The sequence below is a fragment of the Vombatus ursinus genome, unplaced genomic scaffold (assembly GCF_900497805.2).
Source record: "Vombatus ursinus unplaced genomic scaffold, bare-nosed wombat genome assembly UNPS02011916.1, whole genome shotgun sequence".
Taxonomy (NCBI): Eukaryota; Metazoa; Chordata; class Mammalia; order Diprotodontia; family Vombatidae; genus Vombatus; species Vombatus ursinus.
The window spans coordinates 2191613-2205758 of record NW_020951694.1 but is presented as its reverse complement, the minus strand read 5'-3'; the positions used below and the strand labels follow the sequence as shown (position 1 = coordinate 2205758).

General features: G+C 38.4%; 1 protein-coding gene across 1 annotated transcript; it reads left to right on the top strand.

The window, feature by feature from the left end:
• The first annotated feature begins 1360 nt into the window (after nucleotides 1-1360).
• On the top strand, nucleotides 1361-12487 carry RPL26 (ribosomal protein L26). The gene is made up of 4 exons (XM_027857180.1): nucleotides 1361-1455; nucleotides 1979-2151; nucleotides 6386-6526; nucleotides 12319-12487. The coding sequence occupies exons 1-4, from the start codon at nucleotides 1383-1385 to the stop codon at nucleotides 12445-12447; spliced, it is 516 nt and encodes a 171-aa protein (XP_027712981.1). The 5' UTR covers nucleotides 1361-1382; the 3' UTR covers nucleotides 12448-12487.
• The last annotated feature ends 1659 nt before the right edge of the window (nucleotides 12488-14146 follow it).

Sequence of the window (14146 nt, the reverse complement as noted above, 5' to 3'; positions counted from 1 at the left end):
GGATCTTTGGAGTCTGGCAGAAGGAAGAGTCAGTGGGCTGGGCAAGGTACCTCTCTCCCTATGTCTTGATGAGAGAATGCTCTGCAACAAGGGAAAGCTTTCTCACAAGACAGGAGCTTACTATGGAATTGGGAGGCTTCCAGAGACATGATGTGAGGGCTGGGGCCTGAGCAGCCCAGCACTCTCTCACCCAGCTTTGTGTAGCTGCACCAGGGAGAGAGATAAGGGTCTTGCTGGGGACCACGCATGCGTAATTGCTAGGCACAGTGTCCTTGAGCTGGGGAGTGATTGTCAGAGACAGTGTTTCTGAGCCTAGGGAGAAATTGGGGTCCAAGTACAAGCACAAGCACCCAAGCACCCCATCATTTGTATTGATTAGAGCCAATTTGTGAAGCCTTTCACAGTTGATTATCATTACAATATTGCTGTTACTGTTTACAAAATTCCCTTAACTCTGCTCATTTCACTTTGTATCAGTTCATGTAAGTCTTTCCAGGTTTTCTGAAATAATTTCTTATCATTTCTTAGATCACAATTGTCTACCATCACAATCATATACCACAGCTTGTTCAGCTATTCCCCAACTGCTAGGCATCCCCTGCATATCCAATTAGTTGCCACCATAAAAAGAGCTGCTATAAATATTTTTATACATTTATGTCTTTCCTCTTTTTCTTTGATCTCTTTGGGATACAGACCTAATAATGGTATTGCTGGGTCAAAGGGTATGAACAGTTTTATAGCTCTTTGAGTATAATTCCCAAATTGTTCTCTGGAATGGTGGAACTAGTTCACAACTCCACCAACAATGCTTCAATGTCCCTAATTTCCCACATCTCCTCCAGCATGTCATTTCCCTTTTCTGTCACGTTAGCCAATCTAATAGGTGTGTGGTGTTTTAATGTGTATTTCTCTCAACATTAGTGATTTAGAGCATTTTTTCATATGACTATCAATAGCTTGGATTTCTCCTTTTGCAAACCACCTGTTCATATTTTTTAACCATTTATCAGCTGGAAAATAGCTCTTATTTTTTTTAAAAATTTGACTCTGTTCCATATATATTTGAGAAATAAGATCTGTATCAGATAAACTTGCTGTGAAAATTGTTTCCCAGTTTCCTGCTTTCCTTCTAATTTTGACTGCACTGGTTTTGTTTTATGTAGGGCTTTAAAAATTAAGCAGAGGCGTTTACTCACCTCTACCCCTACCCCCACCCCCACCCCCACCTCAATAAGGTTACTAGGTTGAAGTAAAGAGACTTGGAAAGGAAAGCTGAGGAACTGAAGGCAAATGGGAAAGAGAGCGCATTCCCTTGTCGCTATGGTGACGGAGGGGGCGAGCAGAGAGGTCTCGCTGGATATCGCGAGATTGGGGTTGTTATGGTTTCCCCCCGCCTTCCTCTGGAGGCGGAAGTAGCTCCTCAGTCTTTTCTGTACCGCGGTGGCTCTGAGGGTGAGGTTTCCTTAGCGTTCCCCTGTGCAATCCGCCGCCATCCGCCGCCTGTAGCTGCTTCCTTGACCGAGCAGCGGGCGGGCTACGGCTCTGGCGACCTCAAGAGTTCCCTCGGCCCCTTAGTGAAGTCCGCTGATGGCCCTGGCAGGGGCCCAGGCCCGGGCTTACTGCCGACCACGGTCGGGGGACGGGGGACTGCACCGTGGAAACGGCGGAAATACTTTGGCGTAGTCGAGCTGGAATTACTTTCGGGGGGGGGGGATGTTGCTGTTGTGCAGAGTTGAGTCCTACCCCCTTTCTTCTCTTCTACCTCCAACCCCCAGCCCCGCCGCCACTACGTGTTGAGCCGGGCGGGGGGTGGGGGAGGGGCGGCGGGGAAGAACCCTGGACCAGGAGACGGAAAACTGCCAAGAACGTAGACATCGCCTGGTCATTTGGCTGAAATTGGGAGTCAAAAGACATGGGTTTTAGGTTCTATTCTATCCATATCTCACTTTTAACTTTTTTGCTGCCTTTCCTGTAGTCAAAATGAAGTTCAATCCCTTTGTGACCTCTGACCGAAGCAAGAACCGCAAGAGGCATTTCAATGCCCCTTCCCACATACGGAGGAAAATTATGTCTTCTCCTCTTTCTAAGGAGTTGAGACAGAAGTACAATGTCCGATCTATGCCCATTCGAAAAGATGATGAAGTCCAGGTATGTAACTGCATGTGCTTTTAAAGTTTTAAGTAAACTTAGACCTGGCTCGATACATGATAAAGATTGTTCTGGCAGCAATGTGAATGTCAGGTTGGAAAGAGGGGGAGAATGGAGGCGAATTGACCCGAAAGAGTCCAAGGTTAGAATAGGAAATAGAGGTGTTGCAGTGTCACAATTTTATGTATAATGACGTGTGTAAAATCTATTCAAGCACTTAATGTTCCAGAATTACCTGTCTCACTTAACTCCCTTACAATCTAGGTGAAAGGAAGAGTTACTACCTTGAATTGATTCATACTAATTTGTGAGTGACAGGTTAACAGAAAGATATGTGGCTCCTAGGTGCAGAAGAAGAGCCATTTTAGCATAATGGATATTCCTGTCTCTGGCACTTAACAGTTGTGTGATTTCTGGCTCTTTAGTGGCACAGACGATGCCCACTTTGTTTCCCCTGGGCAGTTCCTATAATAAAATTACAGCCCCACTCCACTCCCTTTTCCTATGCAGCTGGTTGTTTGAGTGGATAGAGTGCTGAACTTGGAATCAAGAAGACCTGTGACATCCATGTCTGCCTTCATTTACTTATCTGTGAATTAGAAATACTACTGCCTACCTTTCTGGGTTGTTGCTAGGATAAGATGAGATGATATTTGTAAAGCACTATACAAATGCTAACTTACTATTCTAGATAACTGCATGTTGTGGGAGATAAGTTTAGATAAAACACCTTAGGAAACTTAAAGTCAAATAGAAAGTAAGACAGTAACACATAATTATAACGTATGCTATAAGTGTACTAGAAAGCTACAAAAAAAGTATTTCATGTCTGAAAACAGTTCCTGAAGGGAGTGCTATTTGAATATGACTTGCAGTTAAAGAATGGATAGAAATTCCCTAGGTGAAGAGAAAAGGGAAGTATTTCTGGCATGAGAAATGGCCTGAATGGCTATATATCTTCTCTGTTAGAAGTGGACAGAGTTTTCCAGTTTAACTGGAGCAGGGAATAAGATGAGGTAAAGGTGAACCTTTGTTATGTAGGTCCTTTGAATGCCAGGTAGAGGAGTTTGAACTTTTATTTGAGAGGCAGCAGGGAGTCCCTGAAAATCGTGTGTAAAGCAATGGCATGACCATATCTAATAAGTGATGTAGTGCTTATTGTCATGTGAAGCGAACAAGATTATGTATTAACACACTTTTTAAAAATTGTTATATAATGTATGTTAATTACTTTATAACGTCATGTATAATAAAGATCATTCTGACAGCAGTATGAAAGATCGGTTGGAAAGAGGAGAAGAATAGAGGTAAATAGATCTGAAAGAGCTAGTCTAGAGTTAGATTAGGGAATAGAGGTGTTGTAGTTAATAGAAAGTCACAATTTCGTGTATATTCTTGCTGTTCTATTGTGTATGTAGATGTATTGATTTTAAAGAGATATTGCAGAGATAGAATCCTTGGTATCTGGTAACAGATTGCATGCATGTGAAGGAGAGAGAGGATAGTCCCAATGTTATAAATATGAGAAATTCAAATCAGAAAGAAAAACAGCTTTAAAGGGAAAGGATTAATGAGGTTGATTTTGAACATGTTGAATTTGATGTGCTGGTGAAAATGTCCTATGGGCAGTTGGAAATGTAGGGCTTTAGCTCAGAAGAAAGGTCAACACTAGACATTGGATTTGGGAACATAACAGTGGTGTGCTATTAAATGTTTAACAACTGGTTCTTGAAAAAAATAACATGCATGCCACACTTTTAAGTTTAATCTACCTCATTAACGTTTTGTCCATCACTTTTTAAGTGTAGACAACCAACAAAACAAGAAATCCAGCTCAGATTTGTAGTGGTTGACAATTTTTGAGGTGTAAAAATTCGTACGGAAAATTTAACAGTTTGCTCAAGGAACTGACTGCAGCACACCACTGTATGTTAGTTGATGCTCTGGAGTAATAAGAGAAGAGGGCAAGGACAGCTCTTGAGAGAAGGTCCACGTAAATGGGTCAGAAAGAAGCAAGAAAACCAGGATAATGAAATCTTTGAAGTCAAGAGCAAAACAATCAAGGAGAGTGAGGACTGAAAAAAGGCTGATGTTTCAGTTTTAGTGAATAGTGTAAATACCTGTTGCAGGAGACTAAGAAAATGGAGGCATCTACTACATTGATAATAACTGGTGTTAATTTAGCAATTTACATCATATCGTGTAATATAATACAAAAATCAACTTATCTCATTTGAGCTTCTCACCAACTCTGAGGTTATGTAATTTGGCAGCTAGACTGGAACACCTGAGTTCCACTCCTGTCTCAGATACATGCTAGCTGTATGATCCTGGACAAGTCATTTAACCAAGCTGTATTTCACATTCCTTACCCATAAAATGAAAATAATACTAGCACCTGCCTCCCACTTTACAAATGAGGAAAATGAAGCTTAGAATGTAGACAATTTTTTCAAAAAGTATAAACTTTTTGTGAAGACAACTATTGGGACAAATAGTTGGATAAGATAGAAGAGGCAGGAATACTTTTTTAGGATTGGAGTGACCTATGTATGTTTGCATACTTTTGATGCTCCCATAGGAGTTTGTTTTGAAGAGGATGCTGTTTGCCTAAGTCTCTAACTAATAAACCTTAATTCATAATAAAGCCAAATTTTAGGAAAAACGGCAGGGATATGCCTTGGGGCAGGTCTCATTCTCTAAAAGCTGCAACCAAGCAAGTCATTTTATTTAGTTGCTTCTTTTGAAGCAACAAAGAGTAATTATATTTGTGGGTTGAGAACCTCAACTGGTCTTGGAAACTTGGATGTTTTGTGGAACAGTGTCATCCTTAGAAAATAAGGATGTGCAAACCTCCTATGATTCTCCCTCCTACCTTCTCAGCTGAGAACTTTTTACAGAAAAAAATTGAGGCCATTCACCATGAATTCTCTCTTTGCCTCTTTTAGTCATCTCCTATCACTCAGGTGCCTTCTGCCACTCTCTCCACTTTCACCCCCTCTCACATGATGAAGTGACCTTACTTCTTACCAAGGCTAATCCCTCTACTTGTTTTAAGTGATCCCATTCCATGCCAACTCCTCCAGTAGATTACCTCCTCTGTCATTCTCACTCTATCACTTATCTTCAGTCTCGCACACAGTCTTCCCTCCACCCCCACCCTCCCAGTAAACTCCACTGGCATCCTGTTGCTTCCAGAAGCAAATACAAAAAGCTCCGTTTGGCATTCAAAACCCTTCATAACCTAGCTTCTTCTTTTCCAGTCTTCTTATACCTTACTCCCTAACACTTTTTCTTCAGCTCCAGTGACATTGGCCTCCTATCAGTTCCACAAACAAGACACTCCATCTCTCAGCTCTGGGCATTTTTTCTGGCTGTCCCCCATGCCTAGAATGCTCTCTCTTCTCCACTCTGACTACTGAACTTCCAGGCTTCTTTTAAGTCCCAACAAAAATCTCATCTTCTACAGGAAGCCTTCCCTAACCCCTCTTAATTCCACTGCATTCCCTGTGTTAATTGTTAATTTATTCTGCATGTTGCTTTTGTCTTCCCCATTAGATTGTAAGCTCCTTTAGGGCAGGAACTTTCTTTTGCCTCTTTTTATATCTGCAGCACTTATTAGCTCAGTGCCTGACACGTGGTAGGAACTTAATAAATCTTTATTGATTAATTGATTGAGATATTTTTAACTTTTCCCTTGATTATTTAATATCTGTGAAGCATCTAAGTGGCAAAGTAGTTAGAGCTCTGGACCTGGAGTCAAAAAGACCAGTTCAAATCCAACCTTAGACACTCACTGGTTTTGTGATTCTGGGCAAGTTGCTTAACCTCTGTCTGCCTAAGTTTCTTCAACTGTAAAATGAGGATAGTAATAGCATTTACTCCCAGGGTTGCTGTGAAGATAAAGTGAAATAATATTTGTAAAGTACTACTGCATAATGGTCCCTATCATTGTTATTAGTTTGTTTTCTTCCTAAGATAAAAGTTATCCAGTTAAAGTGAGAGAAGATGTATATACATGAATGTCATTTTGCCTGCATTATAATAAAGTCAATAATGCAGTTAATTTTTTCTTTGTCTTAAAATTAGCTGCTTCTGAGCTTTTGTGGGTACCTAACGGTTAGTATTCTGAATGAACAAATATGTTTGCTTTTTTCCTACATTGTGTAATATCGTAGAATTGTTCCAATTTACTTTCATTATATATTTCTGTTACGTCACAATTCGCTTTTAGGTTGTTCGAGGACACTACAAAGGACAGCAAATTGGCAAGGTAGTTCAGGTTTACAGAAAGAAATATGTGATCTACATTGAGCGTGTACAGCGGGAGAAAGCTAATGGTACAACTGTCCATGTGGGCATTCATCCCAGCAAGGTATGGTATATCAGAGAACTGGTTCTTGAGGAGAGGGGAAAAACTAATCATCATTGTGGATAGAGTGCTAGACTTTGAATTAGGAAGCGTTTGGTTCAAGTCTTACCTCTTCCGCTTATTGGCCCCCTGATCATGGGAAAGCAAGTCTTTAAGTCTTTAAACTTCTTTTTCTTCATCTCTAAAATGGGGATAATAGCATATACTTTACCAACCCCAGGGCTGTTTCTGAAGTTTAATGAGATAGTGTTTATAAAGTGCTATATAAATGTCAGTTATTATAATTTATCCAGCAGTCCAAGAGTAGGTGACACCCCCCCACCCCACAAGGTATTCTCAGGATTCCAAGGAATACTTCACTGCACACATTGTTACCTTGCATTGATCAGACGTTAGTGTGACATGAGTCAGACCCAGTGATTAAACCCCCTGTCCAAAAGAATGAAGATGAAACACACTACTCAATCTTATGACAGAGTATTGATAAACTTAAAATGCAGAAAGGTATGTGTATTTTCAGACATTGCTAATGGGAATGTGTTTTGCCTGTTCTATGTAGATATGTATTGAGGGATTTGTGTTGTAAGGTTTTTTGTTTTAGCTTTCTCAGTGGGAAATAGTGGAGAGTGGGAGAGGTAGATTAATATAAAAAATACTTGTTCCTTGTACATTTTAAAAATAATTGAAAGGGTGGAAGAGATTTGATCCTGAAGGTCTAAAAAAAAGGGCATCAAATCAGAGGCAAAGACAGTGAGATATAATCTGTCCATGAAAGTATAAGCAGTTTATCTTCAAGTGAGTGAATCCTCAAAAAGTGGGGCCTGCCTATAGGCATCTTGTGTAGTGACATGGCAGTCGGTTGGCTCCCAATAATAATTAAATTTAACTGTGTTAGCATTCGTTCTTTTATCAGCACTCAGCACAAATTCTGTGCCTCACAGAATAAAAATTAGATTGGTGGCAAGGGTTATCAACGTATAATTTTTAACATTAAAATTAGATGAGCAGATTCTGATTGGTAATCAAGCCATTCAGTTGTTCTGGGAGTAGGAGAAAGCATGGTTTACAGGATCCTAGATTTCAACCTGGAAGGGATTCAGTTTTCTGTTTTTTCTCTCCTCAGGTTATCCCTAATTTTGCAGTTGGGGAAACTGAGAGCACAAGAAAGAAAGTAGGTTGCCCAAGGCCTAACAGAGCTTGAAGTCAAACCCAACTCCACTGATTGTTAAACCCTGAGTGCTTTCCAACATAATACACTGCTTCCCATCTCTGATGGGAAATGAAATTCTGCAGTCTCTAACCAACTCTTCCTAATCAAATCCAATTATTTAAGCACAAGTAAAATACCACTTCCTCCATGACATCCCAATGTCTTCTTAGAACAAATAGCATCATTTGGGGTCTATATACATTCATTTTAATACTTAACAAGTCAAAGAAGTTCATAATTACTACGTATTAAACAGTTAATTTTGGCCTTGCCTCCCCAATAGTGCAGAAAGCTCTTTAACTGAAAAGTCTTGGATGTCACTTCTGTTTTCCTGACAGAACCTATCTTAGGATGAAGCTCATAGTCCACCTGAATGCCTTGGAAATTAATGAAAACAATGTTGGGGGTGGACGGGGACGTGAGGGACATTGAACAAGTAGAAAACATCCTACAAAGGAGTGCGTCACTCACCAGGATAACTCAAGTCTTTGGTTCCACAATGTGGAGATAAAAATGTGTCCGTGCTTGAGCAGAGGTGGCATTTCATAAAATACGAAATTCATTTTTTATGAGTTTCACATCCTTGTTAGACTTTGCTGTCATTTACACAATAGCCATTCTGTCCTTAATGCGTCCTTTTTTAGGGAAGACCTGAAACCTTAGAAGGAAGAACTGTGGGGAAGCTGTACTTTTTAGGGGTTTGGGAGACATCTAGTAGCTGAAACAAAACAAGGAACCAGGGATTCAAATGGGGCTAAATGTCTAGTTTTAGAGGATGTTTTGATGTTTCAAGTTCAAATTAGGTCAGCTGCTTCGAGGTTTTCTTTGACTTGATCCTGGTTCCAGGGTAACATATGTTAAAGGAAAAAGATTGCTAGAACCCTGCCATAAAACCATTAGTTTCCCAAGGTATATATCAAATTCACTCTTTCCTTCCAGAGGGAACACAGTCACAGGGTCTCTTGTTATTAAAGTTAATGGTTAATTATTATAAATATTAATAATTATTGAACATCTTGGTTCAACTACTTAACAGTAAGTAAACTCGCACTGATATTAATTATCCTGTCTTTGCTGTCATCCTGAGATTTCTCGATTCCAGCATTCGCTCTTTTGCCTTTTCGTTCTACCTACACACCCTTGGGTCCACATTGCATTTATTATTAGATTTTATTCCTAAATCGGTTCAGAAGTTTAGAGGCAATAGAAATCTAGCTACATAGAAAATAATTTAGAATACAGTTCATTAATCTACCCTGTTACTTTCTACCTCCCCATTTAATATTAATCAAAACTTCACATATAGTGGCACCAACTTAGGCCTAAATTGGGTAGAATTCATACTTGAATCTATGTCAAAGTGGGAATCCTCAGTTTTAGATAATGTTTTACTTTGAGACAGCCACGTTTTTGGTTTTGGAGTCTGGAGATCTTTGTTTCAATCTAAGCTATGACATTTAGTAGTTGTGTGACCCATCAGCAAATCAACTCTCTCTGAACTTTGAGTAGTATTAGTAGTTCCCTAGGGTAGTTGTAAGGCAAGTGTTTTGTAAACTTTAAGACACCATGGAAATGAGAGCTGTGGTTATTATCACCCAATGAAAATATGAAGAGCATGCTCGGCCTCAGAGCCTTTCCCCACACAAATTTAAAAAGAAAAAAAAAAGATTTATGTTGGTATCTTTGGTGTGTACATTACCTAGATTTTCTTCAGTATCTCTCCTGCTTTTGCCCTCCCAGAGAATCTTCCCTTATAAAGAAAGAAAGTTTGCAAAAAAGAGGAAGGGAAATTTCATCAAAATTAATTAACATCAAAAAATTCTGACACTCGTTGCGTTTCATGGCCTCCCACACTTCTACAAAGAAGGCTGCCTTGTAGCTTTTCTTTGAGACAAGCTTATTCTTTTTACTTTTGCGGAAGTTTGAGTTGTTTTGTGGGGGTGGTTCTTTTCATTTACATTGTTGCAGTCATCTTGTATGTTGCTTTCCTGGCTCTGCTTTCTTGTTTCACATCATGTGTTTCCTTGTTTCTCTGTATTCATATATGTTTATTTTTGTTTACAGTATATAATATTCCATTGCAATTAGATACTATTGTTTTAGTCACTCTTAATTCCTATGGACATCCACTTTATTTACAATTCTTTGATACCACAAAAGATGCTGCTGTACATATTTTTGTGTTCTTTTTATTAATAACGTTCTTGGGGTATATGCCAGCAATGGAATCTTTGGGTCAGGGTATGGGCATTTCACTGGGCATAATTCCAAATTACTTTCCAGAACAGTTATACCAATTCACAGCTCTAAGAACAGTGAATTAGTGAGCTTGTCTTTCCTCTGTCCTCTCCTTCCCCCGATGTTACATGGTCTTTGCTAATTTGCTGGGTTTTAACAGACCTCTAGTTTTAATTTACATTCATTTTATTATTAGTGATTTGAAAAAGTCTTTTGTGTGATTCTTAATAGTTTGTTGTCCTTCCTTTGAGAACTTTTTTTGAGTTCATATCCTTTCACCTTTTCTGTTAGGATACACAGCAGGTTTTATTATTTTTTCACTATATATGTTTACATCATTGCATTTTCATCCTTACCACACTGCTATAAGTAATTCAGTGGATTCAAGATGTGAGTGGTCCTTCCATTTCGGTAGAGGGCTTCCCATCTCTGCACTTTGTAATCCTTTGTCATGATTGTCCATAGCCTCCCATAAATCCTTCACCAAGATTTAAGAGGAAGTGTCCTTTTGAGATGCTACAAGCTAGCCAGTTTTTGGACAGTTAGTGTTCCTCAACATGCCTGTGTATACCCCTAGCCCAATATATATTTCTACAGTGCCAATGAGATCATGTCACCCTGCCAACTCTACAAACTTCATCCCTTGCAGCATTTTCATTTGTAAAGTAAACACCCTAAAGATAGTCTTATGTACCTGGCACATAGTATAGTAAATGTTATCAAATTGAATGTGCCTGGCACATAGTGTAATAAATGTTATCAAATTAAATGATCTATTGGTAAGATGCCAGTTGTAAAGTTAGCCTAATTGCAATTGCCACATCAAATGATGGTTGCTCCCCTAGGAACAGTAGGGTTGTATCTTGGGATTTTTTCCCCTCTGCCTTCTCTCACTTTAGTTGGTTTTTAATTTATTTTTTATAATAAACAGTGCCTTTAGACATAGGTAGTAATGGCAAGATATGAGTAATTTTTTTCTGATCCAGTCACATGTATATTTATATACAATTTCCCATAATTGTTGTGATTGTATATATAGTACTCCCCATTCTGCTTTTTTTTTACTTCATATTATTTCATATAAATCTGTTCATTTAACAAATGGTTTTACTTGAAAAGTTCTGAAGACCTACTACCAAATCATCATAGAATAGTGATAATATTTTAAGCGAAAAATTTACTTGACAGTATTCTCAGTACTGTGTACCAGGGTCACTCCAGAACTGTTGAAAAAGAAAGTCTGATGTAAGAAGTATATTTCATGATATAATTAAATTTCAGCTCTAATTTAAGGAACATTTAGAAATGCTGTAAATAAAATTACATCAGTAAATTTGTGAAAGTTCTTTATGTGGATTCATCAAACTATTTAAATGATTACCTATCAATAGTATAAAGACTTTTTTAGGGGACTTTTTTTTTTTTCCTAAATTAAGAATTTGTTAGGACTGGAATAAACAGGAATTTCTCATTCAGGCCACAAATGAGCAGGAAGAGGATGGTGATATAGTTTAACTATATATAACCCAAAATTTTGAGTTTCTTATCACGGCCTGAAAAGGATTTTTTTCTTTGTTTTAACCTATACACATTTTTAAGGGGAATATCTAAGTACCTGAGATCACAATTTAAGTCCCAAAATCAAACCAACGTTGAGGAAGCAAAGATAACTCATCAGGTACTCGTGCTTTTTGACTATTGGAATGAACCCAATTCCAGAGATGATAAATTATCCCCTTTGGTGATGTTGGCACTGGCTGAAATTGTAGACAGGAAGTGTAAGCACATGGGAACTGGCATACCTAGAACCTAAAACACACAGAGAGAACTCTCTCTAATCTTTACCCGTCTTTCAAGGGCCTTCTCATATCATACCTTTTCCACACTCTCTTTCCTAATCATTCCAGCCTTTGCTGATCCACCTGGTCAGATTATTTTAACACAGTCTGTACCCCACAGTTTGTCTTGTATTGTTTATTTCCATATTTCACCTCCCTAATTAATCTTGAGGGCAGTGTATATGGCTCATACTTCTGTATTCTTCATTGCATCTCACTTTAGAGCTGGATGAAATTTAATTCCTACTCCTCATATTATAGATGAAGATAAGCAGCAGAGCTAGGATTTGAACCTAATTCCTCTCACAATAAATCATACAATACTTTTTGTTTTTTCTTCCTAATCTTTTTTATGATTATAAGCCATGATATTTACTGCTCTGGGTTCTGGAAACCAAATTAATTCTTGTATTCTTGGAACACCAAGTGTGTGTTAGTACAGTTTTGTTCTGTTTTTTGTTTTTGTTTTTTTAGTTTAAAATATATTGTGTTTTCTCCTTTTTTTGCAGGTGGTTATCACAAGGCTAAAATTGGACAAAGATCGCAAAAAGATCCTTGAGCGAAAAGCCAAATCTCGCCAAGTGGGAAAGGAAAAGGGCAAATATAAGGAAGAAACTATTGAGAAAATGCAAGAGTAAAAAATTACATGGCTGTAATTAAATTTCTAGAATGAACAAACCTTAGTGTTTGTGTGCTGCTTCAAAAGACTCAGATCTTTGGCTTGTTCTCATTCCCTTTTTCTTTTGCTTACATCTCAATTCTTTCTGTAAACTTGTTTCATTTACCAGTACCAAAAACTGGAATTTTCTCAAAACGTTCAGTTGGTGACCATTTCAAGATAAAGACAGAACAAAGGTGGTTTACATCCCAATAAGAACTTGTCTCTAATAGCCCGGAGTGGACATAAACATTCTCCAACCCAACAGGAGAGTAATTCAGAGTGAATTACTAATTTGGTGGGTGTTTTTGCCTGTAGGGCATTTTGGGAGGGGGTTCAAGGTAGAGCCCCAAGGAGAGGGAATGGTACTTGCTAACAGCTCCTCTTTTCATTACTTAGGAGGATTAGAGGAAGATCGTCTTAAGAATTCATGTACTCAATGAGTACAATTATATTCCCAGTTCTAAAAGCAAATATACTTCTTATCCTACAGTGTCATATGGATCTTTTCCCCATTCTTGCCACCTCAAAAACCTGAGTTGTTAATACTGTATGACCCCTAGGGAACTGACATTCACCTCTTTTTTCTAAATTTTGATTTATTAACAATCACTTCCATAAGCTTTTGAGTTTTAAATTTTTCTCCCCTTTCCTCCCCAAGACGGCTTGCAATCTGATATAGGCTCTACATATACATTCCTATTAAAGATATTTTCACGTTAGTCATGTTGAAAGGAAGAATTAGAACCAATAGGAGGAACCATCAGAAAGAGGAAACAAAACAGAAGAAAAAGATAGCAAATGGTATGCTTCAATCTGCATTCAAACTCCATAGTTCTTTCTTTGGATGTGGATAGTGAGACTTTAGGAGCTATCTTAGATCCTTGCATTGTTGAAAAGAGCTAAGTATATCAAAGTTAGTCATCACACAATGTGGCTGTTACTATGTACAACATTCTCCTGGTTCTGCTCACTTCACTTAGCATCAGTCCATACAAGTCTCTCCAGGTTTTTCTGAAGTCTGCCTGCTTGTCATTTCTTATAGCAGAATAGTATTCCGTTACATTCTTATACCACAACTTGTTCCGCTATTCCTCAGTTGATGGGCATTCCCCCAATTTCCAATTCTTTGCCACCACAGAAAGAGCTACTATAAATATTTTTGTACACGTGAGTCCTTTTCCCATTTGTATCTCTTTGGGACACAGCCCAACAGCCCTAGAAGTGCTATTGCTGGGTCAAAGGGTATGCACATTTTTATAGCCCTTTGGGCATGGTTCCAAATTTCTCACCAAAGTGGTTGGATCATTTCACAACCACCAACAATGCAAGTGTTCCAATTTTTCCACATCTCCAGCATTTATCATTTTCCTGTTTTGTCATGTTGGCCAATCTGATAGGTGTGATGTGGTACCTCAGAGTTGTTTTGATTTGTATTTCTCTAATCATTAGTGATTTAGAGCATTTTTTTCATATGACAATAGATGGTTTTAATTTCTTCATCTGAGAACTGCCTGTTCGTGTCCTTTGACCATTTATCAATTGGGGAATGACTTGTATTATAAATTTAACTTAATTATGTATTTTAGAAATGCCCTTACCAAAGAGACTAGTTGTAAAAATTCTTTCCCAATTTTCTACTTTCCTTCTAATCTTGGATGCATTGGCTTTGTTGGTGC

Coding starts and splice junctions, on each gene's coding strand:
- RPL26 (XM_027857180.1), top strand. CDS start 1,383: ATGGTTTCCCCCCGCCTTCCTCTGGAGGCGGAAGTAGCTCCTCAGTCT. Junction 2,152..6,385: donor GAAAAGATGATGAAGTCCAG/GTATGTAACTGC, acceptor ATTCGCTTTTAG/GTTGTTCGAGGACACTACAA. Junction 6,527..12,318: donor TGGGCATTCATCCCAGCAAG/GTATGGTATATC, acceptor CTTTTTTTGCAG/GTGGTTATCACAAGGCTAAA.